This window comes from Podarcis filfolensis (assembly GCF_964270895.1).
Source record: "Podarcis filfolensis genome assembly, chromosome: 1".
NCBI classification, from domain to species: Eukaryota; Metazoa; Chordata; class Lepidosauria; order Squamata; family Lacertidae; genus Podarcis; species Podarcis filfolensis.
Genome location: NC_139604.1, coordinates 55,045,302 through 55,071,368, shown reverse-complemented (window position 1 = coordinate 55,071,368; position 26,067 = coordinate 55,045,302). Strand labels below are relative to the sequence as shown.

The 26,067-nt window shown below is 47.4% G+C and overlaps 1 protein-coding gene and 1 long non-coding RNA gene across 2 annotated transcripts; one reads left to right on the top strand and one right to left on the bottom strand.

Moving 5' to 3' along the window:
- SLC43A1 (solute carrier family 43 member 1) lies at positions 1-25,593 on the top strand. The gene is made up of 16 exons (XM_083624801.1): positions 1-339; positions 4,363-4,490; positions 6,084-6,261; positions 8,400-8,592; positions 9,441-9,496; positions 9,921-9,997; positions 15,677-15,769; positions 16,572-16,705; positions 17,470-17,639; positions 19,247-19,393; positions 19,641-19,676; positions 20,989-21,127; positions 21,249-21,390; positions 21,513-21,586; positions 22,709-22,832; positions 24,184-25,593. The coding sequence occupies exons 3-16, from the start codon at positions 6,108-6,110 to the stop codon at positions 24,376-24,378; spliced, it is 1,734 nt and encodes a 577-aa protein (XP_083480927.1). The 5' UTR covers positions 1-339; positions 4,363-4,490; positions 6,084-6,107; the 3' UTR covers positions 24,379-25,593.
- Positions 10,011-15,670, bottom strand: LOC310745969. Its single transcript, XR_014540459.1, has 3 exons — positions 13,829-15,670; positions 12,644-12,818; positions 10,011-10,596 (listed from the first exon to the last, which is right to left on the bottom strand). It is a non-coding gene; the product is annotated as an uncharacterized lncRNA (long non-coding RNA).
- Positions 25,594-26,067: the final 474 nt, after the last annotated feature.

The following is a 26,067-nucleotide window of genomic DNA, read 5'->3' as shown; positions in this document are numbered from 1 at the left end:
CACACTCCGATGGCCTTATAAAGTAACACGAGCCTCCGTCTCCCTCCCCCGAAGGCCAACACTTCTTGCGCGGGCCGCCCGCTGCGCGCCCTCCCCAACCCTCCAGGCGCGCAACACGCTTGTTTCTCCGGGGCGGGCGGGACCAGCCACCCCGCGGCCGCCGCTGGCAAGACCCGCCAGCGCGGCGTGGCGCGTAATCTTCGCCGAGGTGGAGGGCAGGGCCAGGAGGAGATCCCCCCCTCCAGCTCTCCACCCCTCCCGAGCGCAGCGCCGGCAACACCTCGCCGAGGAAGAGCAGGCGCGACTCCATTGCCGCCCGCCGGAGATCCGGCGCCCAGTGTGAGTTGCTCGACGGGCGGGAAAGGGGCGCAGGGCGGCGAGTGGCCCGGGCGGGGCTCGCCCTGAAAGCCTCTTTTGTGGACTGCGCTCCGCTCTCCAAGCCGCTCGCCTGCCAGGCAGGGCTCTCCTTTCCACGTGGCAGCCGCTTCCTCTAGCCTGGGCTGGGAAAAACAAATAACTTCGGCCATGTGTTGATTTTGCCAGCCATAGATATTTTGGGTGTGCGGCAGGAGGGGGAAGCAGGGCCGGCCCGGGCCTGGCCGAAAGCTGGAAGAAAGAGGGGAGGGGGGAGAAGCGAAGGGATCGCTTCAAGGGGGGATCGAGTCGCTGGAAAGTGCTGGGAGAGGGTCGTACTAAAACCAATGATCTCCCCCCTCACCTTCCCGATAGCTACCAAAATGGGGTGGCTCCTTCTGCATGGAGATAAGGACATTCTGATCGCTCCCCCTCCATGGTCGTCCTGGAAGGGAACAAAGCGGCAGGATCTCCGGAGGGCACAGGGTACTCCTAGGGTATATTCGGCCCCGCAGTAGAATATCTGAAGGGGCTGGGCCCCCCCAAATTGATGAGCACTGGCATTCAAATAGTGTTTGAGCACCGCATCTTGTGATCGATGATGCGAGGCGGGGTTTACAGCCCCCCCAATTTTTGTTCAAGTTGGCCCCCCCCATACCGGAGGGCTTTGCGGGGTTCATAAATGGGGTAGGCGAGTTCACCGAGGAATGGGACAATCCCTGCAGTGCTTGAAACATATGTGGGTTTGCTTAGGACTATCTCCTTCCTACCTGTTGCGATGCCCCACTTTGCCCCTTTCCTTGTGGGTTGAGAGGCGACGGGGAGCATGGTTTGGCTTCAGTGGGGCAGTGGCGGCGTGGGGGGCGGGCGGGCGGGTCGGCCAGGGCTCTGTGGGGAACTTAAGGACCCCCTTCCCCCAATCCGATCACTGCCCTTTAGCAACAACTGAATTCCCTCTACTTAAATCCTAACAGATGTTCTTCCCTCCGCTCTTCTTCACACCTCCGGAGACTCCACAGTTTCCTGGAGCAACTTTTTTCTCCTTTCCCCCCGTTAGGGCGCTCTGTCTGATGTTCTTCCCCGAAAATCGCATCTTCCTTGAAACTGTTGCCTTTTGTTCTCCTCCCCCAAACTTCAGCCCCTGGCACATGGGAACTTGCAGCTTTTCTTGTGCTGCTTGTCCCCGCCCCCCCCGGAATGCAGATAGGACAGGCTCTCAGCTACAGAGAGGGACCCATTCCCAAAGGGGCTCCGCTAGACTGTTTGGTGTCCATTGGGCAGAAAGCCCAGTTGTGTTCCTCCCACAATAGTCATAATAACTGACAATCTGCTGGTGTGCAGTGCTGCCCAAATGCACTAGTCTGCCTCTTCTCAGACTCTCAGATCCCTGTGATGTCTGGAGAAGATGAAAACATTTCCATCCCAGGGCCAATGCTGGGTTGATGATGGCCAGCTAGAACCTGCCCCTCTCAAAAAACCCCCAATATGTTCCACAGATTTCCCACCATAATCTTCAACCCTTCCGTAGGGGAGAATAGGGTCCATTGGACAGCTTGCTTGCCTGTTCCTAATGGTCTTTCTTAAGGCCAAGTCACATTATTCCTTCTGTCTTGGTGGTGGAGAGTTTCTCATGCCCCCTCCCACCTTACCACTATCAGAGCCAAGAAATGGTTGTTTGAAGGTTTGTGCAGACATCTGAAGCAGCCACTACGGGGCATGGCAAACCCATTCGCCGTGTACATGCTGTCATCCAGCTAGTGTGAGCGAGAGAGTGCTAGCATACATTGTGTTGATGCATCCTTGTTTTTAATACACCTGGATGTCTGACAGATTGGTGCCTGCCAGGCCAACATTTTAAATTGCAAGTTCCTTGGTGCAGTGACTTGTCTTTCCTTTCCCCTTTTGCTTATGTTGAAGTGTCGTGCACACAGATGTTACTTTCAAATGTGTGTGTGTGTGTGTATGCCTAAATATAGACTTCTGGAGAAGGTCGCTTCCAGGGTTTGAAATGAATGATGCAACTTTGTTTCGATGTTCTTACGTCTCACTATTTGTTTTTATTGTAACCTTGCGATGGTCAAATAACTTGTGGAACTTCTTTCCCCCTTCTGAAGTTTTTTCAGCTAGAATGGCTTTGTGCAAAGGAGGACAGCAGCAGAACTTTGGCAGGACACACAGTGTTCAGAAAAGCTGAATCTATTGAACTCCCCTCTTCTGTTAGACATCTAGGAGCTTTGCCTTCCTTTGCAATTTGATCACCTTACCTTAAGGGGTGTGTGGAGCACAGGAAAGCAGGGAAACTTAGATGGACAGCAGGATATACAGGCACACTAAACCGTGGGGAACTGTGCAGAGTTCAATAACATCTTTCTCTCTCCAATGTTTATTTCAGCTCCCATCTTAGTTAATAAACACTGGTTCCCAGATGTCTTCCAGGTTTTCCTTTGCCTCCATTAGAACAGAAGCTTGCTTTCTTGTAAAATGAAATTTCAGAATCTCTAGGGTGGATTCAGCTGAGTTGTTGCATTGCAGGAGCCAACAGAACAAGTCACACTAGGGCAATGGGGCTGCCTCCCTCTGCAATGGGGCTCTGGGTGGTCTGGAGAAGAGGAAAAGATCATTCTGCCTGGCAAGCAGAAAGGCTTGTGCTAACAGAACAATTGCCTCCCTGGAACTTTGAATTGAACAATAACATGCAACCCTATAGCAGATCAGCATATTTCACAGCGATTTTTCTCTATCACTGCTGGAAGAGACAGGGGGAAAATATTTATTTATGTATTCTTTAGTTCTATAATTCATACCCTTTCCTTCTATAACAGGATGTACTCAGAGGAAATAAGAGACATGGAAACGTACTTCCAGTCAAATGGCTCAGCCTTCTCACCTGTCTTTGTAAGCCAATTGCCTGAGGAAAAATTAGGGGGCAGCAATAGAAACATTCCACCCTTGGAATTCATTTCTCTTTAGGGCAGGAGTGGGGAATCTTTTTCTGACCAAGGGTCTGGAGTAGTTGGGGCAGATCACACAGAAGGTGATGCCAGACACGTACATAATCCCACATCCTTAATGCCCAAATGCACACATATATTGCTCCTCTGTTCCCTCTCCTTGGCTGACGTGTGCAGGTCAGCTGAGGAGCCGGGAGTGATGTTTTCTTCTCCTAACATGCGCACACACAGCCACTTGTAACTAGACAGTCACACACATACAACACACTTCATACACACACAGACCCCCCCTTTCCCCCCTTCTCAGCTTCCCTCTTTCTCAGCTGATGTGTGTGGAGTTTGTGTGCATGTGTTTGTGGAGTTATTTTTATTATGAAACTAATGCGCACAGTGACAGACACCAACTTGGATGGCTTTAAAAGTAAGCTAAGTAGGTTTGTGAATGACAGCCCTGCCCATGCCTACCATCCATGGTTCTATGTTCTCACACCACTGTCTGGGGCCTATGCCTCTGGGCACCTGCCAGTTGCTAGGAAGGGCACTGTATGAAGAGAATGCTTAACAAAATGGCCATTGGGCTTGATTCAGTAGGGCTTTTCTGACGTCCTTAGCAACATCATGGTGCTGGGATGGGGATGAATCCTAAAGTTTAGAGTTTACCTACTCTCACCTGGAACATTCAAAATGTCTCAAAAAGACCACCTGTCCTGTTCACTCATTTCTGTTGAATGGGACACCTTTTTTTAAAAAAATTCCACCATGTTCCCTGTGTTCGACAGCACATTCTTGTAATGGTGGCTTCCTAAGCACTTCAAGAAGCAGCTGCTTTCTGGCATTGTTTCCCAGGGGTAACATCTGTGTTTACGGCTCCTCTTTCTTTTGCTTCCATGCAAAATCTTGTGGTGGCCACATTTCCTTGGTCTTCTTTCTTCTTTTGGATCTATCAACACCCCGCCTCCGTCCCCCTGATGTTGCTTGTTTACAAATGCTGCTGGGTTGAGTGTCTTTTCTGAATTCCATTGCCAAGCTGTTTGCTTCCCTTTCCACCTTGCCACAGGAAGCGTTAAGTCTTCTGGGAGCTCCGCTGTATCTGTCGAGCTTCAGAAGTCTCAGCCCCAAATGCTCAGAAGCAAAAGGCTGCCTTCAGGACTCGGGAGCCCAGCATAACACTTGGAGCCCTTACAAGTAAGGATAAGGTTCTGCGGTTGGGCAATTTGGCTGGGGCACTTGTAGTTAAGTCTCATGAGGGAGTCATGTTTTCAAGCTTTCCTTTGCAGCTCCTAACATTTGAGCTTTCTGCTCGCTCATAGAACATTTTGTCTGCATTTTACAGCAGTGCTTTATGGCAGGACAACATTAGTATCATCCCATTGTTTTAGATGGGGACTAAGATATAGCAAGTTGCTTATGGCTGCTTTGGGAGTTCAGGGCAGAGGGGAGGTCTTAGTCACACTCACATCATACATCTAAAGTACATGGCTTTCCCCCAAAGAATCCTGGGATCTGTAGTTTACTCCTCACAGAGCCCAGTATCCTTAACGAATGACAGTAGCTGGGATCCTTTGGGGGAAGCCATGCATTTTAAATGTATGGTGTTGTCAACCTGAAATAGAGGCCTCCTTGGTTCACAGCTAAAATATCACACAGATGTTCAAACTATGCCCAGTTCACATGTGTAGCTGGATTGCTGCCTATCCCTGATGTAAATATAATTAATTTAATATCTGCATGGAACCCATGAGCATCTATACACATGCTGCTGTTTGCAGACATCCAACTGAACATGTGGAAGTCCTCTCCTTATGGGTTTTAATTCCGTGTAGAACAACTACACAAGCCACCATGCTATTTTGTTTTTCCCTGTCCCTCGTGTTCTGGATGGCTATATGTAAATCTTTTCCATTTCACATTTCTTCCTTTCTAAAAAGGGAGGGGGATTTCTCTCTTTCCCCAGGGAATTCTGGGAATTGTTGCTCTCAGAGGGGGTTTCCTAAGAACTCTCAGCACCCTTAATAAACAGCACTCCTCAGGAATTTTAGGGGGAAGCCATGACTGATACTGCTTTAAATGTAGAGCATATATAGGCTCTTAGAGCAGTCAGTGCTCTGCAGCAGAGAGTGGCTGGCAGATCTGCTATATGCTCTTGCAAGGAGGGTGGGCTTGCAACTTTCTTTGCAGTTCTTACCCCTCTGAATGGCTGCTGTTGCCAGGCTCTCCTTCCCTCACATGGAGAGCCACAATGCAGCTGGTGATGCAGCTGACTCATCTGTGGGAGAGCTGGGAGATCAGCCATTGGTCCTCTGGCTGATGGCTGGGCCAGGAAATGCACTTGTGACTTGGTGGGAATTGCATGCTCTACCTCTCCAGTGCCTTACCCCTTCCTTATCTTAACCCTGCTAGCTGTCCCCATCCACTTTAATAATAATAATAATAATGATGATGATGATGATGCAGAATGGCTACCCCCACTGTGTAGTATTAACATGCAGACAGGATGTTGCATCAGGATTAGTGCTAATACAGTGTGGAGAATAGAATATTTTGTTTTCCTCATGTTTTGATTTTTCAGTCCCTTCCTTTCTCCCTTTCTGAATCAGGACACAGCAGCTGTTGTTCTGCTTTGCACCTGTTTACTTTCCTGCGTCAAGAGTTGTCAGTGGGGTGGCAAACTGCACACTACTCCCCCATCTCTGCTTTGCTTCAGCGATGGCTGTTTTTCGTGCCTCTGATAAGACTGCCGGGTGCGAGGAGTGATGTCCACCTTCCTTTTCTTTTCAGCCTGGTCTCCAAGTCCAAGGGAAGATGGCGCCAAGCCTGCAGCAGGCGTACCAGCGGCGCTGGTGGATGGCCTGCACCGCAGTGGTGGAAAACCTCTTCTTTTCTGCCGTTCTGCTGGGCTGGGGCTCCTTGCTCATCATGCTCAAGCACGAAGGGTTCTACTCCCATATATGCATAGGTGAGACAGGGGAAATCCCAGGGCGCTGCTTGCACAGTTATGGTGAGGGAGAGAGTGGGGTAAGGCAGATGAAGAACGTGGTAGGGGCTGGGCAGGGTGAATTTCAGAAAAGATCCTGAGCAGAACCCTTGACCGATGGTTTCCAAAAAGCTCTGCAGAACCCCTTCCTCAAACTCTGCTCTTTTGAGATCCCTAATCAATACAAGGATGTTTCTAACCAGGTCGGACTTCTTCTGGCCGTGGGTCTTGGTTGGAGCAGAGTTTTTATGAACTAGCCTAATAGAGAATGTTGTACTGTGTGCAATAGAAACTCTGGTGTGGATATGAGACCAAGCAAAAGGACTCATCCGCTTCAGCCTTGGTAGGGCTGGCATTCAACTGCCTCTGGTTCTACCCTGACCTTTTGACACTGCACATAGTTTTCTTTTATTACTATTTTTTGTAATTTTTTTTGTAAATTGTATTTTTTTTGTAAATTAGTTTTCAATTACTAAAATCCAATATAAATCACATTTTATCAATACCAAATTGCAATTCAAATTCAAATATCATTATAATTATTAAATTAAAAAGCCAATTGTACATTTTGTGTGACCCGCTGAGCGTGCTAGATTTCAAGGTAAAATAATTTTATTTCATCCTGCTTCCGAAAGCTTATTTAATCCAATTACATTCAGTCTTGATCTTAATCCCTTATCAACAGCTACAGAGTTTTTGACTTCCATTTGTATTAATACTTCTAATGAATTTTATTTCTGCAAAAGGAGTTCTGTATCCTTGCACACAATTTTCTTGATTGTAATCTGTTTCTGATACTGTATTTTTATATCATAAGTCACCCTGGGACCTCTTGGAAAAAGGTGGGTAAGAAATCAAATGTGTACTGGTACTACCACTACTACAAAGATACCTAATTCATGTGTCTTCTCTACCCCACCCCACTCTCCGCATCAAGCATGTGGAGTTTGTGTGACTGACTGAAAGTCGAAGCAAAGTGGCATGTTAGACTTATCACATGGAGGCTGTTTGAGAACTTCTAGACAATGCTATACTACTGATGCCATCATAGCACACAGAGTAGGACATCACATACATCCACATCATACTTTTTTATCCTTATTTATTTAATCTATATCCTGTTCCTCTCGAAGGCACGCAGGATGTCAGACACAGGAATGGTAATTATTTATTAGTATTATTAAGAACAATGAAAAACTGTTAAGAAACATTCTAAAAACAGTGAAAAACTTTCACAACCTGTGATCTCTGGGTTGCTGGGCACAGTATCTTACTGTCAACAAATACCAGGGTAAGCAAGAATGTTCTTAAATTCCTCCTGAAAGTCAGACACGCCTCACTAGGGAGGGTTCCCTGCCAATGGGGAACCACCTCTGTAAAGGCCTTGTCATGGGTCCCCACAAACTTGGCACCCCTCTGGAGTTTCCCCACGCTGAGGTCAAGTGGGTAGGGCTGGTGGGAGACATTTCACACCTTGTGGAAGCACAATATGGCAACTGCGGCTACCCATTAGGGCAATAGTAGGCAGAAGCAATCACACAGAGGCTGTTTCAAACATTCTCCACATGATAAACATAGCCTATGGGCCTGTCTTGAAGTGAGAGTGCCTGGTTCCCTCCTACAGGCCTCAGGGCAAGACACTTGTTCCCCTCCCAGGATGCTAATTTGCAAGCCACAGATGGCCATCTTATCTTACTATGGGGCAAAACTTTAGAAACACCTGCTCCCATTATAAATTGAAGTGATACCCTCCCTTCTCCAAGCCCTTGCCCCAGGGACCCATTTTCCCCTCACACTGATGCTTCCCGTGATTGCGTATCTCAGGTAGATTCCTTCCCTTGACCACAGTGTAAACGAGGCAACCCTTCTATAGTTTTACAGGTCCAAGACAGGACTGATGCTGGATCTCCAAACTTATTCCACCCCAGGCTCTGTTGCTCAACCTGCTGTGGAGCAACACAGATTCTGCATTTCATCCAGCACATCAGGGAGGGGGAAGGGTGAGAAATGGGACCTCAGGGGTAGAGAGCAGCCTGCTTGCCCTAGGACACTGTGGGTGTGAAAGCGAGAAATAAATCAGAAATAAGTCTCTGACCCAAGCTGCCTCTTTCTCTTCCTAGGTGCGAATGACACCAATGCCACTAACGGCTCAGCTGCGACTACCTCGTCTCACCCTTGGCCCAGCTGCGTGGAGCAGGAGGAGATGCTCAACCTGGGCTTCACCACTGGCTCCTTTTTACTGAGCGCGGCCACTTTGCCTCTGGGGATCCTCATGGACCGGCTTGGCCCCAGGCCACTGCGCTTGGTCGGCAGGTATGGATCAGAGATCGAGAGGAAGGAATGGGGAACCTTTCTTCAACTGAAGGGCCTTTCTGGACAATGTTCTGAGGGCCGCTTTCCAGGGGTTCTGTGGGGCCAGTGGCAAAAGTGGGTGGAGCCACTAATGTACATTTTACCTTTGTATGGTAGGCGAGTTTCTAGACATACCCCTTTCTCTTCTCTATCCGGACAAGCAAGAGGCGTTAGCAGAGTTCAAAGACACATTCCAGCCAGGCAAAAGCGCTTGGGGGTGAAGCAAGTCCAGGGAGGGCTGTGGCCTTGGGAAATTTTTGAAGGCCAGATAGAGAGACCTAGAAGGCCAGATTTGGCCCCTGGGCCTGAAGTTCCCCACCCCTGGTCTAGGGACTGTGACAAATTTGCCCTGAGGGTGCTGGCAAGTGGGTTCTTGTTTCAAAGGGGTCTGGAATAATAATAGTAATAATAACATTTATTTATTTATACCCCGCCCATCTGGCTGGGTTTCCCCAGCCACTCTGGGCGGCTCCCAATAGAATAATAATAATAATAATAGCGATAAAACATCAAACATTAAAAACTTCTCTAAACAGGGCTGCCTTCAGATATCTTCTAAAAGTCAGATAGTTGTTTATTTCCTTGACATCTGATGGGAGGGCGTTCCACAGGGTGGGTGCCACCATCGAGAAGGCCCTCTGCCTGGTTCCCTGGAATAGCAAGGCGGGGTCCACTGGATAGGCCGCCGAGAAACTGAGAATGGGTTGTAGTTTAGGGGGATGACTTCCTGACATGGTTGTGGGGCATCTCATTGAAGGCATGACTTAGCTTTGCATTGTTCTCATACGTCTGCCTTAATTTCTCTGCAGTGCCAGCTTTGCTGTTTCCTGTGCTCTCATGGCCCTGGCAGCCTACAAACCACCAGGTAAGACTGGCCATGTGGCACTTTACTTTCAGTAGCAGTGTGGAGAATTCCCCCACCCTCCCTCCCTCCCTCCCACCAGCAAGGAGGATGGTTCTGCAGCATCACCCCTCTTGACCAACTCCCATAGTCTACCCTCCCCCTCCTGTTGTGCCTCCACGGTAGGCAGCATGTGGGCGTGAGCAATGGGGCTTGCAAAGGAGAGTTGCTGCAGAAGCCATGGCTGCATCCCCCTTTCTGGCTGCAGAAGCCTAAAGACAATCGGATGGTTCTCTAGGTCTGCTCCACGCCCTTCCCTTAGCAATCTCACATGGTGCTCTCAAGCCCTATGGACAATGTCACTCCACTATTTTTTATGCCCCCATTCTTTGCAGCACCCCATTGTCTCCTTTGTGCTCACCCCACATTTCTGTTCTCTTCCCGCTAGTTCTTTCCCCGCTGATTTTTCTTGGCCTTTCCCTGAATGGCTTTGGTGGTATTTGCCTGACCTTCACCTCCTTAACTGTAAGTATGGGGGAAACTGACATATTGGCCCTTTCACTGCATAAAGAGATGGGTGGCGATAGTAGGAGATACCGGAACAATATTCTTCACCCATATTCATTCCAAGGACGTTAGAGAGCTTCCCATGTGGCCTGCGTTGAAGATGAGTTTTAAGTCGGGGGTGGGGGACCTGTAGCCCCCTGGGTGTTGCTGGGCTCCATCAGCCCCACCCAGCAGGACCAATGGACAGGAATGATGGGAGCTGTAGTTGAGCGATCTCAGAGAGGTCACGGATTCCTCACCCCTCCTTTAGGGTCTGTCTTGTACTGGTCGCCTCTCTCCCATTTTCACAGGAGCTGAGAGGGGTGGGTTACATTGCCAGAACTGTACAGCACCCCCCTCCTTCCCTGTCCTTCAATAATACCGCCCCAAAAGCCGTGATCTCATAAAACCTGCAGCGAAAAAGAAATTGCGCAGAATGACATTGCAAATATATACAGTTTACAGTTTAAATATGTTTTTATTGAAATATTTTTTCATAGGTAACAAAAGTACATTCGGTGTCTCTGTTTTCAAATGGTAGAATCCTTCATACAGGTCAGTTGCAGTCAGTTTGAGGCCTTTTTTTGTAGACAATGTGGGTTGAGGGAGAAAGAGAGGTGGGGAGAGAGAGGAGAGGAAAAGAGAAAAAAAGAGAGAGAGAGAGAGAGAGAGAGAGAGAGAAGGGGAAGGTGAGGGACACATTAAACTTTCATTCTTTACATAGTATATGAGTGGAGCTTTTTTGTCACCGTCGTGGGGGTAGGCAGTATGCAAACACATACACACATTTATTGATCTGTATGATTTGGTTTAGGCTGGGATTTGGCTTCATCTATTGAAGAACACTCTTTTTGCTTTTTTTTTTTTAAAGCACCGTCCTCATTGAACTCAGACAACCCCCTTCCTCAACTTGATGCCCTCCAAATATTGCTGGACAACAATTCCCATCATCCCTGATCACTGGCCATGCTGGCTGGGGCTGATGGTAATTGCAGTCCAACAACATCCAGAGGGCACCGGGTTGGGGAAACTGCAGATGATAATGATGTAATTCCCCTGCCAGGGAGATCAATGAGGGCAGGGCTTCTGTCTCTTTAACCCTGGTGGAGAAGTGCAGCTTTGGGCACCTGTGGCTTTCCAAGCAGGGTGTGGCGTGCAAAAGTTGAACCTGCCAAAGGCTCCCTCTTTTGTACAGCTATTAAGCATACAGAAGCCCTGTCCTTGTTTATAATTGGTTGTCCCAGGCGGTAGCTGCTACTTGTTTCCCAAGGAACAGGGTTACCAGCAGCAAGAAACGGGGACGCACACAATGATTGGCTCAGAGGCAAGGTGTGGCAGGGGCAGGGCACCGCACAGGACTGGCAGGGTGCCTATCTATACTTTGCAACAAGTATTGCTGCAGTCCTGTGTCAAGGCTGAGTATGTGGCTGCAGGAGTACTTAAGAGAGTGCAGAGCTGGCCTCCTTGTCATTTGCATTTCTCACTGAGCTTCTTTGCATCGCTCAGGAGTTATGTTTTTCTTCTTTGATAGCACCCGAGACTATTTTGATTTCTTTCATAATTTCTGATAACTTGAGGCAAGAACCTGGGTAACTGAAGTGCTGGGCCCCTCTCTCATTTCAAACGCAGCTGCATACTTGCTCGTATCTGAGCTTAGGCATCATCTTTTATTCTGAGCTAAATATACTGCATTCTGTGTATAAACACCTACTGGGAATCTCAGCCCTGCTCCTGCAAGGAACCCAGAAGGTGTGATTTTTACATGGGGACATCCTATATCCACTCTCAACCATCAGTTTACATCTGTGTCCTCAGTCTGCTCTGTGAACACCATACACCCCACACTTCATGACACTGCCATGGTGCAAAAAACTAGACCAGATGCATGAATCCTCATGATATCTAAGAGGATGCACCAGAGATCTGCTGCTGCTGTTAATGTGCCAGGTTTCTGAGATCTGCATGTAAAAGCCATGATGATCCATGAAATCATAGAATGGAAATTTGGAGGTTAGCCCCTTTTGCTCAGAACTTTAAATTTTATATTAGTAATTATTTGTCAAATTTGTATACCGCCCTGCATCCAAAGATCACAGGGCTGAGTGACAGATGAGATTCCTAAGAGCATAAGAAGAGTCAGCTGGATCAGACCAGTGACCCATCTTGTCCAGCATCCTGTTCTCAAATCTTGTTGCCTGGATTTGAGCACAAGAATCTTTTCCCCTCCTGTGGTTTCCAGCAAATGGTATTCTGAAGCTTTTTTACCTCCAACTGGAGGCAGAGGAGAGCCATCAGGGCTAATAGCCATTGATAGTCCTCTTGCCTTTGTATAGTAAGCTGTGTTCCAGCTATGCACAAGTCAGAGGTTGCTCTGCACACACAAACACATCTCCCCAACCCCCATTCAGGCCACTGAGACGCATGCACATTGTTCAAGGACATGTTCCAGCCGAGCAAAAGAACTCAAGGGTGTGAAGAGAAGGACCAGTGACAAGTTTGGCCTGGGAAGAGTCCCAGGGGTCAGATAGAGAAGTTTCATCTGGCCCCTGAGCCTGAGGGAAACTCATGTGACTGAGCACTTTCCCATGGAATTAAATCTTTGTACACAGAAGACAAATGACTCACATCATCTTCACCCTCCTCTTTGTGTGGAGGACCATTAAGTCATGCCAGCTTCCATCTGCATTTTGAGGTTGCACTGTCCAGAAACAGGCTTTTTTCTTCCTTCGCTGTATTTAAAAACAAGCGGGGAAAGCAAAGCTCGGCTGCCGTATGGGTGGGTTGGTGCAGGGAAGGACACCTACGCAGGATAAAAGCACAAAGAAATAAGTAGTCTCCCTTTGAGACCATAATTAAAAGCCCAGGTGTTTGTTTTCTACTAAATCTCTCTGTCCCGCTAGCTCTCTCATGCCTTGTTTCTCTGCGCTGTGGTATAATTTGTGTGATTTATGATGGAAGTATTGGCAACAAGTTAATTTGAGAAAAATCCGCCCTCGTAATGCTCAGCAATTAAAGTGATGCAAATCTGTGTGGTGGAACTCAGCCCTGCAGGTTGAGACATCTCTCTGCTCTGCATGCGTGTCTTCTTTCCAAGTGCAGAGAGTGTTCGTGTAAAATGTGAAGCCCCTTTTACTGGTTGCAAGAGCACCTCTCTGTGCGCGTGCGCATGTGCAAGTCCACAACTTGTCTGTTTTGGCATAGGGTGTGCGTATTTCATTGTGTAATCCGTCTCCTGTTCAGGTATTGGGAGGGACATGTGTGCCTTCTCATTCCTGTTGTGTAAGATTCCAGGGAGTGCAAAGTTTTGAGGACAGAGCTCTGTGGTGACATGACCTGGGAGAAGTGACCGAAGACACCCTGTGCCTTTTAGAGCCATGTCAAAGAGGGCATGTTGTAGGCAACTCATCATCTGGGACTGAGAAGAGCTGCACTTACTGGAATTCCCTCTTATTATACTTTTTTTTAAAGGCACATGAACCCTTCTGTGCTACAGTCACCCTAGCACAAGATTTCCCAAACTTGAGTCTCCAGCTGTTTTGGGACTACAACTCCCATCATCCCTAGCTAGTAGGGCCAGTAGTTGGGGGGTGATGGGAGTTTTAGTCCAAAAAACAGCTGGAGACCCAAGTCTGGGAAACCCTGTCTAGAAAAACCCATGTTGCAAGTCCATGTCATGGGTGGTGATCATGGCAGGAAGAGTGGCAATCGTCTCCCCCAGTTTGTTTGTCCCTGTTGTGCCAAACCAATCTGTGCTGGCAGAAAGAAAGGGAATATGATATTGAGGACGAGTGGGGTGGGGAGATATCTTACCTGGTGCTTACCTCACTCCCTTTATGGTGGTGTTTGTGTGCATGCTCTAATTATTTCCAGTTCTTCCCAGAACACATAAGGAATGGTGCTTGCCTCACTATTAGATCACAGTGCCTTTTTGTGCCTTCTTGTACCCACAGGGTACATATACATAAGCCAGGAAAGGGTAGCATCTGGCCAATCAGAAGGCTGGGTCGAGTGCCCCACCCGCTTCCCCCTTGCCTTTGGCAAGGGCATATGTTGAAGAGCTGGAGTGTGGCAGAATCTCCCTGTGCGCCACTGTTTACCCAAGCAAAGTGCTTGGTTGGCAGCACGCCACAACCCCGGGGCTGTTGCAAAGGAAAAACAGGTGGATAACTAGAAGTTCTCCCTCCAAGTATAAGCAATATTTTCTTGGGAGTGGAGTACAAATAGCTCAGTGGATGTAAATGTTTGGCACTCGGAAGGTCCCAGGTCCAGCCTCGGACATCTCCAGTTGAAACGGTTCTAGTCATAGGGCTGGGAATTTTATCCCTGCCTGAGATATTGGATGGTCTCTGGTGTGTCAATGGCCTGGCAGAATAAGGTGACACCATATGTTCAGTTATCTCTCTCTGATGCTGGTGTAGCTTACATCTTACTAAGGATTCTGAGGGCCACAGCTGTTCTATACCCAACCTTGCATTTTTAAGATGCTGCAATCAATCTAGAAATTGGAGTTTCCCTTCCGGAACAGTAAACTAAATGGAAGCCAGGTTATTATTTCTCCTGCTTCCCACTGACTTATACACATTCCTACCTGGAGGTTTCTTAACTCTTCACAACACCTGAACTCCCCTCCTGATAAACAGGTGGCTTTTTTGGTGTCTCTGAGACACCCAATAGTTTTACCAGCCTCTGCTCCAGTACCTTAAACAGCAGCTTGATTTGCAGAGATTAGAAGACAATAGTCTTTATCTTTTCTGCTCTTGGATATTAGCCGCATCTTTCTCTGCTTTGTTTTACTGTGGATTAGTAAATCTGGGCTAATGACTATCACTTCCTAGTTCTCCACTTGCAACAAACCACATGTATCCAGATCTTCTGCATGTACCCACGTACCATTCATTTTCTTTCATGCATTCACCACCCATTTTACTTGTGTGCCGCTTTTCCACACACACACACACACACACACAAATCATGCTCAAAGTGGCTTACAACAAAGAAACAGATGCATTTCAAACGAACACGATAAAAACAATAACATAGTAACATAGCAAAACAACATAGCAACAATTTCAAAACAAAAGCAATTTCATAATAACATGGCAAATAGCAAATATAATAACATACCAGAAAACCACATTCCAAAACTGTAAATATAGAGAACATGCAGAACCCAATAGCAAAAATGACAAGGGAGCTTCACAATTTCCCCTTCATCCTAGAAACACCCCTCCCAAGATGAATTGAAAGAGCGAACTAAACCCCGCTTTTTACCTTCTGTGCACTGAACTTGGTTAGAGTTGCAACACTTACCTGGGATTAAGCCCCCTTGAACTCTGTGAGAAATACTTCTAAGTAGGCATATGTAAGTTGGGCTGTAACACATGTTGGATAATTAAGCTGTGATACGTTTATGTAGAATGTGCCTCATGAAAGCTCAGAATGAGAGATGCAATGAGAATTTGGAAAATAAACAAGATTCCAGCCATTTGGTCCCTGGAGTGTGATAATCCTCCAGTACAGCCTTTGGAGCTTCCATGGTGTTCTGTGAAGTTCTTGAATAAGGCAGAAGGACTCTAGCAGCCCTACAGAAGAAGCCCTTGAATTGGAGTGGAAGCAGGACATTTCTGCTAATTGTTTTCTCCTTTTGTTTCTCCTTAGCTGCCCAACATGTTTGGACACCTGCGGTCCACCTTCATGGCCCTCATGATTGGCTCGTATGCTTCCTCTGCTGTTACATTTCCTGGGGTCAAGGTATGTAGCAAACCTGAATCACCCCAGCTGCCTAGTGTGGAGTGTCCCACTATTACTTAGGGCTTGAGGCAGCTCCCAGATCTATGCCTGTGTGCTTCTCTCCTGGCTGACGGAGCCTTACAGTTGATTCAGAGATAATATTTCCTCCATTAGACCTGTTAGGGGTATTGAAGGGAGGCATAAGGTGAGGCAGAGTAGAATCCAGGAGGTATTGGTTGAGTTCATACATAACACTATACCATAGCTTGCTTTAGCCATGGTTTGTTCAACAATCCACAGGGTGTCTCTCACATGAGCAAACAAACCATGGCTTTCTTCTCTGATGCTTGGTTTCCCCCCTTCCCCAGCTGCTCTTGCCCTGTGCCTCTGTAGCTTGGCAAGTGTCTAGGGTGGGGTGGCCAAACAAACCATGGTTAAACAAAGGCTGTTGGGTTCAGACAGAATGCCACACTTAGTTAAAGCAAGCCATGGTTTCTAAACCAACAACAAATCATGGTTAGTGTTAGACTGGGTTTGATGCTCAAAAAAAGGACACTTTGGCTAAAACAAATTGTGGCTTAGTGTAGGGTAGCCAACGTGGTGCCCTCTAGATATTGCAGGCTGCAGCTCCAATCTTCTCTGACTATCAGCCATGCTGGTTGGGGCTGATGGGAACTCTGTGTTCTCCAGGTGTTCTGGACTACCTGTTGGCTTCCCCCTTGATTCTACTTTGGGAGACTGCCCAAGCCCACCTGAGACCTCCTCTGCCGCCCTCTCTCTTCTCCCACCCCTTCATTTCTGTCTCCTGTCCCGTTGCTGTTAGCTGATCTACGACAGCGGAGTTTCCTTCATCACCATTATGCTCGTCTGGTCAGGCCTGGCTTGCCTCATCTTCCTCAACTGCGTGATCAACTGGCCCCACGAATCCTTCCCGGCTCCCGAAGAAGTCAGCTACATGTAAGCAGCAGCCGGTTCAGCCTTAACTGAGGAAGGTTGCTCCTGTTCCCATCACCTGGGGCAGGCAGTCCCGTGGATAGAGAGAGCTGCTTTCTGTGAGGGAGTGGGGAGGTGGCTATCCCAACAGCAGCAGCACTTTGGATATGCTGAGTGGCCTTCTCTGTTTGGGCAAACTGGGCAGATGGGTCTGGCAACCCTTTCTGATTTCCTAGGAAATGAACACTGTGGGAAATTTAAAGGGTGTCTAAAACCAGCTGTCTGGTGCTGCTTGGAGCCAGGGAAAACCAACCAAAACAGGCAGGGCAGCAGTGGGCCCTGCCAGTCATGGCACATGGCCAAAGACGCCAGGTGCTGCTGCTGAACCCTGACCCTGAGGCACTTCTACCACATATGCCTGTTTCCACTCTAAGCAGTCCACAATATCTGAGACTCAGTTTTATTGCCCTCCTTCAGCCCAACACAGCTCATATTTGGACTTGGGCCCATTGGGCTCTCTCACTACTTCAGAAGTGGGCAGGCTTTAGGCTTGTGGGATCCACTTCATTTTCCACTAGAGCTGTGGCAGTGGATCCCATTTTGCCGCTTGAGGCAAAACCGGAAATGCCGCCTTTGCTTCTGCCGCTGGTTTAGAACTGGCACTGGCACCAATTTCCCGTGAGACAAGATGGCGTCCATCATAGCACAACACTGAATTTCTCCCATAGGCTTTGCCCAATGTGGGGGGACAGCAAGCATGTGACCTTCCCTCCATGTCCCTGAGATAGGAAGAAGATCAAACTGAGCAGCTTAGCCCTCGACCACAAGGTGACGGGCGACCGGTTCTATGTGCACTTGATGGCCGTGGGGCAGCGGCTGAGCCAGAGAGCGCCACATCTCGATGGCCTCTATCCATCTGTGGAAGACTTGCACCGAAAGCCCATGAAATCCTCTGATCGTGAGTGCCCCCTCATTACATCACCACAGCTCCCCAAGAAGGAAGGAAATCCCGGCTTCCCCGGCTTGTCAAACAAAGCCTGCGGTTTGGTTCGGCGCCCGTCTAGTCTTCCATGGCTTGCACACAAACACACACAGGTCTCTTGCAGGTCAAGGGGCTTCCTTGAGGCTTACTGAGGGATGGGATGTGCTATAGATTTATTCCTGCAAGGCCTTGGGCCTCTTGCGTCAGGCTCTGTTCCTGGCAGTGGCTGCAAGAGCTGAGAACAGGCCCTGGCATCTGGCTCCATCTATCGGCAGGAGCAAGCCATTGCCGTTTCCTTTTGACATCTGTCTTGCTCTTGTGAGGAAAAACAACTTCTAGGGAGTGGCTGGGCTTTCTCTGCCTGTATAATGTGAAGGAATTAAACTCGAGGAGGAGGTTACTCTAGTTCATAGCAGAAAACAGGGCTGAAGCCCATTCCTGAGTCCATCTTTTTTTAAAAATAAAAAAACCCTTTCCTGTATTCAGGCACGATACACTAAGTACACACTGTCCCCTTAAAGAGTCTCACCTCCCATCCCATAAACCAGATGAATCCCCTGCTGCAGGCTGGAGTTAAGAGTCCTGCCGGGGAGATGTATATAGCCTTGTAAATAATCCAATGGAAGTTGCCAGCAACTGTGTTGAGCCTGAATTCAAAAGGTAAAGGTTTTACCAAAAAGAGCTACCCCCTTCTTGTTCTCTTACAAGGTATAATATACAGATCTTTGAGTCTCAAAAGTGCCTCCGTCTCTACTAAAGCTCACCTTTTTCCAGAGCTGAAATGATAGTGAAGTTAGTGCTTTTCCATGAGACTAATCTTTCCAATAATCTTTTTTGGTGTTTGCCACCCGCAGGGCTGTTCAGATGAAACACCCTATGCCTTCAACGATGATGGACAGGGAGCAGGATTGCCCTGTTAGCCCAGCCAGTGTGCTCCATGTTGGTCTATGGGGATGGGCAGCAAGAGGAAAATCCCACACCCCCATATACTTCAAGCAGGTGGCACTGTGGTCTAAACCACCGAGCCTCTTGGGCTTGCCGATCGAAAGGTTGGAGGTTCGAATCCCCACAATGGGGTGAGCTCCTGTAGTTCTGTCCCAGCTCATGCCTACCTAGCAGTTCGAAAGCATACCAGTGCAAGTAAATAAATAGGTACCACTGCGGCGGGAAGGTAAAAGGCCTTTCCATGCACTCTGGTTTCTGTCATGGTGTTCCGTTGCACCAGAAGTGGTTTAGTCATGCTGGCCACATGACGCAGAAAACTTGCCTGAAGCAAGATGAGCGCCACACCACATAGTCGCCTTTGACAGGACTTAACCGTCCAGGGGTTATTTACCTTTTTAACTTTACCTTAAGTGAACACAAGATTTTGCTCTGCTTTGTCCATCTGCACAGCCTTATTAGGTCCTTCTGGCTGCTGTGCCACATGAACCCTCTAAATTAGGAAGGGGAACCTACAAATGACTGGCCCCATAGGCCCCAGCCCAGCATAGCCAGTGGCAGGGCTTGTTGGTGTTGCAGTCTAGGGAAACTTGAAGTTTTCTCCATTCCTGATCTGTATTCCATGCTCTGTTTGGCTCCAGGTGCCACCCCCTTCCGCCGCAGCGTCTGCTCCCCCATCTTTCTGTGGAGTCTCTTCACCATGGGCATGACCCAGCTGCGTGTCATCTTCTACATGGCAGCCATGAACAAGATGCTGGAGTTCCAAGTGACAGGCGGCCAGGACCCTGGTGAGGACTGATAGGGGAACGGTTTCCCAGCAGCCAGAGGAGACCAGGAAGCAAAGGGGAGAAAGATGGGAGTTGGGGGAGAATAAACAACGTAGGAGACTGGGAGAAGTATTGCTTGCAGGGTGACCTACAGAATAATTGTGTAGAGTTGCTATGGGAGTGAATCTGGGTCTGTTGGGACAAGGTCCTGGTCCAATTACTGTGATGCAGTTTTGTTCTTTCCTTCTTCTTTTCTTGGGCATTCCAGTTCCAGAAGAGTTGGCGGATGAAGCTGAGGAAACAGGTAGGAACCCTCATGTGAGATGAGCCTAGTGCAGACCTCTCCATGTATGTATGCGGTAAACAAGCCCTCTGTTCATCGCTCTGCCTGTCCAGGCTTTGAGTTGGTTGGGAACTTCCATTTCCTAGGAAACAAAGCCTAGACAAGGGATCCCAAGTCTCCTTTTAAAATCTCAAAGCCGCCTCCCTGCAAACATAAAATGGTTCTCAGCCTGCTTTGGAAAATTTAATAAGTCCAAGTAGCAATTTTTCACAGTGGCAAGTTATGAGTGCTGATGGAGCAGAACTGGCCCATCTTGACTGATAACCAGAGCTGCCTCTGCAGCTGCTGTTATTAATAAATGAATTACCTTTTACATGTGTCTCAAAGCAACTTACAAACAAACCATAAGAACAGCTAAAATAATTTTGAAAATGGTAGGAAACAACAACTGAAGCAATACAAAATGAACACCTAAGGCAAGAAATCTTTTCTTCTAGCCGGAAAAGCTTGTCAGAGCAAAAATGTCTGCAGTTGTTTCTGGAAAGTACAGATAGTGCTGTATCTCCACAGGGATTCTGTTCCACAAAACAAGGGATAGCCACACTGAAAGCCCTGCTCTGAGTTACTTTACTATGGGGCAAGCTGCTGATATTTTTGGCACTTTAAGGAGAAATTCTCCGGCTGAAGGCACTGCCCTTCTGGGTATATAAGGGATAAGACAGTTTCTCAAGTAACCTGGTGCTGAGCTGTATACAAAATGGAGAGACTGGAAATGGGGAAAAAGCAAGTTTTATCCCATGGGAGGAATACTGGGTTTCTGGTCCTTTGTCTAACATAGCAGGTGATGTTAGGAGCTGTAGGAGCTGTTGAGTGGTAGTTTATTGGTTTACAATTTTGTTTTGTTCTTTTTATCTTTTGATTGTTAGCTGCTTAGGATGGGCCCTTTGCCCCGTGAAGTGGCCTAGAAACATTTTTAAATAAAAAAAAGCTTACCTGGGGAAAGTGAGGGCCAGACTGGATTAGCTGAGAGAAATAGAATGGGAAGCAGGGACAAAGAGGAAAGGATGAATGTGGAGTGGTGAATTCATGCTGTGTGGACAGGCCTAGACCAAAGCATTTCTCCATGGCAATTGGTAAATGCTTCCCACACCATCTGCACTGGGCACAAAGGATTATTATTTCTCATATGTTTGTTCCACCCTGCCTCCAGCGAGTTCAGAGTGGTGTGCATAGGGCCTTTCAGATGGCAGTCTAACCACTGCTGGTTAGCTTCAGGTGAGGAAGTCTTTCAGACTGTTCTCTCATTCCTACCCCCTTTCTTTTTGCTGGGCAGTTGGCTTCTACTCCTCCATCTTTGGTGTCATGCAGTTACTGTGCCTTCTCACCTGTCCCTTCATTGGCTATGTGATGGACTGGTGCATGAAGGACTGTGTGGATGCACCAGGGAACATCAACAGCGCTGGATCGGCAAGGTGAGAGTCACAATTCCCCTAATTTCAAAAGCGGAATCGGTACGAAGACCAAACCTGAATGCTCTTGGTGTGAGGATGTTGCAGTCACAGGGGGCTGACCGTTCTCCTTTTTTCTCCTTAGGACCGAGACAAAAGGAAAACCAGCCAAAGTTCGCTACTGTAAAATCCAGAAGCTCACCAATGCTATTCGTGCCTTTGTCATCACCAACCTACTGCTGGTGGGATTTGGTACCACTTGCCTGATCAACAACCTCCCTCTCCAGGTAACTTCTGCCCCACTTCTCATTTCACCCATGATGCTCCTTGGCATATGGCCTCCCCCTGACCCTGCCCTTCATCGATTCAGCCCTGTGTGGCTTCCTTCATTTTGTTTCTTTCTCCACAGTATGTGACCTTCATCTTTCACACCATGGTGCGTGGTTTTTTCCATTCTGCCTGTGGAGGTCTCTATGCCGCTGTGTGAGTTATGCCACTGTGTGGAGCGCCCTTTGCCCTCCCAGCTTCAGAGTGGGACCAAGATTATGGTCAGCACCAGCTTCCCCCCAACCTGGTGCCCTGCCCTCCTGCTGTAGTTGAACTCCCAACTCCCATCAGCCCCAGCTAGCATGGACAGGAGAGAGGAGAACTTGCACTGTGCTTCTTACGCTACACCAGGGATAGGGAAATCTCAGGCCAAATAAGGCCTCTTATCAAACTCTTTCAAATGTGGATACGCCCTGATTTGGGTCTAGTTTTAGTTCCCCCTCCCAAAGCTATGTGGCTAAAGCACAAGGCATGGGAAGAGTTCCACAGGAGGTGGATGAAGCAGGAGAGACAGCCAAGTGTGCTCCTTTCCCCTTCCTAGTAGCAGTTTCCGTTTTGGAGCTGCAAAGCAAGACCATACAGGTGGGGGAGAGGGAGGGCCCTGTGTGTGTTTGCATTCTGGTAATATTGTCTGCCACTCCAAAATCTCATGCTGTGACACCTGCGTGAAGAGCAGCTCTGCTCTCTGGCTCTACTCATTGGCTGACAGGCAAAGAGAGCTGGAAGCGAGGAGGAGGAGATGCCCTATCGGCTGGCTTTCCCCTTCTCTTTATCTCTAGTTATCTTTTTTCTAAAGGCAGCATATCTTCCCTAACAGTTGAGAGTTTGAGCAGGGGGAAAGGAGCAGCAATAAAGAGGCAGTTTGTCTTTCCGTTTCTGTTGCCAAACCTTAAAGCGGTTCCTGCTTTTCAGTAGAAGCTGTTGTCCATGTCACTACTAACTTTGTCCATTTGCACATTCTTTTCCTCTTCCTGTTCATAGATAGACATCTTTATGTGTTTCACATGTCCTTGCTCGGCCTCTGCCAATCTGGTGCCCTCCAGATGTTTTGTACCGCAATACTTTTGGGGGGATTTAAAACCCAAAGCAATCTGGAGGGAACCAGGTTGGCAAAGGCTGCTTTAAAATATGGATAGATTTTTATATCTTTTGAGCAGCTGATCCACTTCCCAGATATCTGGAAGGTGTGTGCAATGGGTCTTGGGAGTCGGGGAGGGTTGTTACCAGCTTCTGCGGCATTTTGAGTCTCACCCTCTGTACGCAATTTCTGGTTGCCAGGTATCCGTCCAATCACTTTGGTACATTGACCGGTCTACAGTCCTTGATCAGTGCTGTATTTGCTCTCCTCCAGCAGCCACTCTTCATGGCTATGGTGGGACCACTACACGGTGATCCCTTTTGGGTGAGTTATGGCTTCTCGGGGTGAAGACTGAGGTTGCTTTTTAAGAGGGATTGCAGTGAACTTTTCACTTGCAGTGTGGATCCGGTCAGGGCCGGATTTAGGTTTGATGAGGCCCTAAGCTACTGAAGGTAATGGGGCCCTTTATATGTCCAGCTGTCCTTTGTCAACAACAAATTGTCACTGTTTTTTGTGTTGAATATATGCTATATGGTAATTTATGGACCTAATAGGTATCTCAAGCCATTTGCACATAACAAATAGGAGCCTACACAACACAAAATACTGTTGCTGTATGTAGGTTTTATTTTATTTGTTTTTTATTTTGTATTTTGGAAATGTACATTCAGTTTTTCTCCCCTTTAAAATTTTTTTGGGCCCCCAACCCAAGAGTGGGGCCCTAAGCCATAGCTTGTTTAGCTTATACGTATATCCAGCACTAGATCTGTTTTATACTTGTGCACTACTTTTAACAAAGAAACAAGCATCAGCATTTGTTCATTCACCCCACATCTTGCAAAAAAAGATTTGCTAACATTTTAAAAACAGTTACAAACCTACCCTGCCAGTGTGGAGAGGTTGGTAATGTCACATGTGCTGAGCAATAGGTGCCTGTTGCAGCCAGCTTTGTGCTCTAGCATGCTGGTGCAGTGCGGGAAAAGGAGCAATCACAGGATGGTGGCTGAGTGGGCATGTGCCTGCGCATCATTACATTGGCTTCCAGTAGGTTTCTGAGCTCAATTCAAAGTGTTGGTGCTGACCTTTAAAGCCTTCAGCCCAGTATACCTGAAGGAGTGTCTCCACCCCAATTGTTCAGCCTGAACACTGAGGTCCAGCGCAGAGGGCCTTCTGGTGGTTCCCTCACTGCGAGAAGCCAAGTTACAGGGAACCAGGCAGAGGGCCTTCTCGGTGGTGGTGCCCACCCTGTGGAATGCTCTCCCATCAGATGTCAAGGAAATAAACAACTGTCTGATTTTTAGAAGACATCTAAATACAGCCCTGCTTAGGGCAGGTTTTTATTGTTTGATGTTTTATTGCATTATTATTATTATTATTATTATTATTATTATTATTATTCTGTTGTGAGCTGCCCAGAGGGCAGGGTATAATATTATTTTACATGTGGAAACAGCAGGATGCATCCTTCTAATTCATCAAAGGGAGGATATTAAAAGTTTCTGTTCACTTGACTTCCTTTTCTGAGTTGGGACTTCACAGTGAAGACAATATCCCACTTTAAGGGCAGGCCAGGAGGTGGAGCCAGCATTTTCTCTGCCCCTCATCAGCATTTAGCATAAATGTACATCACTGGGTCTGCACTCCCGTTGCTGATTCTCCTTGCCCTTCTCCCCAGGTGAACCTTCCCCTCCTCATCTTCTCTTTTGTGGGCTTCCTGCTTCCCAGCTACCTCTACTTCTACCGCCGCAGGCTCCTCCAGGAACAGGCAGCCAAAGAAGGGATTCCAGATCAGGCGAACGGTGCCCAGATGAAACTCCAGGACAATGCAGCCACCAATGGCTTGTTGAGCAATGATGCCACCACTGTATAAGCCAGGGACAGGGAAGGTGGGGAGCTGGTGGGTGACAGAGAACAGAATGTGGAATCCGAGTGCTGAGCAGATGGAGTGAGATGCTATTAGAGAGGGGAGGGGGAAATACTGTGACAATTTTATATTTGGGAACTATGAAAATAACCGAGGTGCTTTTAAATCTCAACAAATGCCTATCTATATTTATGTCTATATTATATATATATATATCTATATACAGAAAGAGAACTCTATTTTTTTTGCAGAGTATTTTAAACGGCCCTAAAACTTTTTAAATAGATGCTAGGGCAGTGAGCATTAGAGGACTAGAATAGTTTCTAGAAAGGTCTCTCTCTTGCTGACAGGTGCCAGGTCATGGTGTCTATGTCTAGTTCACACCACTTAGCCAGCACTTTCCAATCATAGTCTCAGCGTTCTGAGGCTGTGCTGCCAAATTACCCTTTTCGGTTCCCTCCTCTCTGCCATGGTGGTTATTGCAGATGCAATCAAGGGATGAATGAAACCAGCCTTCCCTAGCCTGGTGCCCCCCAGATGTTTTGGATTTCAACCCTAATTGACCTCATTTGTGGATCTGGAGGGCATTAAACTGAGGAAGGCTGAATTAACGCACACAGATGCCTGTCCAATTTTAATGCTTTTTTTCTCTCTCAACTGACTCTCATGAGTCAAATATGTTTCCTCAGCTTCCTTGTATTCTGGCAGCTGCTGTTGGGGATTCAATATTGGGGCATCATTTTACAGCTGACACTGCAAGTCCCTCTCTTCAATCTCCTAATCCCACACCAAGCTTTATGAAAACAAGCTTATCTTGTCCCGAGACTAAACTCCGCTGGCCTCTTGAATGCTATGTCTCTCTCTACGGGTTTGGACCTTCTCTTGACAGCAGTTATGACAAGATGTGCAAATTACAGAACTGGTTCTGGATTACTCTGGGGAGGATGTTAATGTAACAGGATTTGTAATAGAGGAGAACAAGAATGTAATTTTTAATGACTTTCAGCTGAATTATATCCTAGCAAGAGCGACTGTAGCAGTGCTTTCTAGAGGCTGGATTTCAGGTATTATACCAGGTATATTGCCGGACTCCAACAAAAAGACTTATTTATTTATATTTAAATTTCTAGTGTTGCCTTTCTACCAAAAATTGTCCTCAACGTGGCTTACAGCAAGACAATCAATCAACAATAAAACGAAACCGGTTTTGGTTCGATTTTATTACTAGCAGTACTGTATTTAAGTTTCTTAAGCTGCTTTGTACAAGTCACTCAAAGCAACATATAGTAAAATATGCAATACAATATATGAAACACAAAGTAATTTAAACCAAAGCACAACACGAGGTAATCAAATCATAAAAGCAATACCTCCATCCCTTAACATAAGTCTGAACCACCACAGACCGCCGCCAGCCAAAGGAAAATGGAGAGCGAGAGAGTGTGCATGCTACAAACTGTTGGAAAGGAAAAAAATAAACAATGCTAAAATTCCTAGGAGAAGAAAAGCAGCTTTGGCAGACAAGCCTCTCCTGGAACTGCATTCTGCTGAGGGCACTAAATGGGGGTGGAGGGTGGACTTTGTGGTGGTACTCAAGAGATAAAAAGCAAGACTAAAACACATAGAAACTGGTAGTTCTTACTAGGCCCCTAAAATAATAACTGGTTTTCTGGGACTGGCAGGTCTCGCTTGTGG